Genomic DNA, 1,753 nt, shown 5'->3' on the forward strand with positions numbered 1-1,753 from the left:
GTATTGCATATTTAGATCGATATTTTATGAGAGAAAATACACATCTAACGCAAATACTCAAAGAAGATAATCAATACATTTCAGCTTTATTATACCCAACATCGAAGTAATCTGCACTTTGTGTGTGATAATTCGGCCCGTCCAATTGTCGGGAATAGAATTAATTGACGTGCATAAATCGGATCCCGTGAAATTACATTAAAGCCGGCGTCTTAATGAAATAAACGAAGCCAGCCGGATCAGAGCAGGCCGGCAGACACACACAGCGGCATGCTATTATGCAGTTTGACATTTTGATTTGTGGTTCGTTAATTGAGAGCGATAAATTGATCCTTTCACGTCGCTCCCTGGCCCCGTGTCTTTGACGATTAATGGCGGAAGTTTGCTCGCGATCTTTATTCCTTTCTACGAACGAATTAAAAAACTCAACTGCGTTAACCACGCTTAAAGTCATGTCACGCTATCACAAGTAATGCGAACATGTTAACTATAAAGTATAAGATATACCTCGATATAATTATGCACGAATGTTTAATACAGATTGTAATTAGTTCTGAGATATCAAAATCATCTTTTTAATTTTTTAATGATAGCTTTCGAAATACAAGAGATTCAGATAATCTAGATTTCCGTAAATTCTACATCTCAAAATCTATTATACTTCAGTTATTTAAAAAAAAATTTTTTTTTCTTTGAATGAAATGTCAATTTTAAATTTTGATATAAATCTGAAACCAAGTGTTTTAAAGCGTTTTAATTATCGTGATTCGCAATCAGTTCTAAAAGCGCTGATACGCACGCGGAGCAATTTTTCTATTCTTGTAGTCGGACTCCAATTCCGAGCGTTAAACTATAATTTCCGTTTCTAGTGCATTATCACCCTGATACTCCTCATCATAGAGGATGTCTACGTACTAATAAATTATGTCAGCTTCGTTGAGGCTCTATTTACCACACTGTCCGTGTCTGGTCTATTGTGGTTACGTTACAAAAAGCCCGATCTCCATCGTCCGATAAAGGTACGCGCAATTTTGTTACATTTAATTTTTGGAAAATATCATATGCATCTTCCTTTTTTTTTTATTTGATCGCAAATTTCATTTCGTATATTTTATCCTGCAGGTTTCTATCATTTTGCCAATCATTTTCTTCATAATCTGCGCATTTTTGGTCACCTTGCCGTGTTATGTCTCGCCCTGGGAAGTAGGTATAGGCATAATCATAATTCTATCTGGCATTCCTGTGTACTGTATATTCATCGATGAGAAAACGAAGCCCGCTTGGCTCATCAATGTATCCTGTAAGTATAGACAAACTTTAGAAGCTTGTTTAAAATGAAGCTGCAAGATAGTTACACTTATGCTTACATTTATGCAGTAAATATATAATATTATATATTTTATGTATTATTTATATAATATGCTATATACTATATGATTATATGTCATTATTACATTTTTTGTGTAGATAATTTCAACATAGCATGCGCAAAACTATTCATGTGCGTGCAAGAAGATAAGACGGAGTGAGTGCTCAAAACTCGCAATAATCTTTACGACAAACTCCGAACTGAGACATTCGAATTTAAGAGTGCATTTCGCACGCGTCGTACTTTTTCATAGATAGATAGAAAATATAGTTTTGAATAGATACAATGCTGATCATTGTCTTCTATCAAACAATTGCATGATTGCATAAGTATTAACGATAATGCGTGAACGACCGATACAACACTGTCGTCGATAGATTCATT

At 34.6% G+C, this 1,753-nt stretch overlaps 1 protein-coding gene across 1 annotated transcript in view; it reads left to right on the forward strand.

Annotated features, from left to right (window-relative positions):
* The window catches only part of LOC108751884 (large neutral amino acids transporter small subunit 2), a 23,307-nt gene extending 21,579 nt beyond the window's left edge, over positions 1–1,728 (forward strand). The window contains exons 6-8 of the mRNA XM_018492358.1: positions 870–1,019; positions 1,123–1,300; positions 1,468–1,728. Of these exons, the coding sequence (XP_018347860.1) occupies positions 870–1,019; positions 1,123–1,300; positions 1,468–1,529 (390 nt within the window). The 3' untranslated portion in view covers positions 1,530–1,728. The remainder of the gene's footprint in view (positions 1–869; positions 1,020–1,122; positions 1,301–1,467) is intronic.
* The last annotated feature ends 25 nt before the right edge of the window (positions 1,729–1,753 follow it).

The sequence above is a fragment of the Trachymyrmex septentrionalis genome, unplaced genomic scaffold (genome assembly GCF_001594115.1).
Source record: "Trachymyrmex septentrionalis isolate Tsep2-gDNA-1 unplaced genomic scaffold, Tsep1.0 scaffold53, whole genome shotgun sequence".
NCBI classification, from domain to species: domain Eukaryota; kingdom Metazoa; phylum Arthropoda; class Insecta; order Hymenoptera; family Formicidae; genus Trachymyrmex; species Trachymyrmex septentrionalis.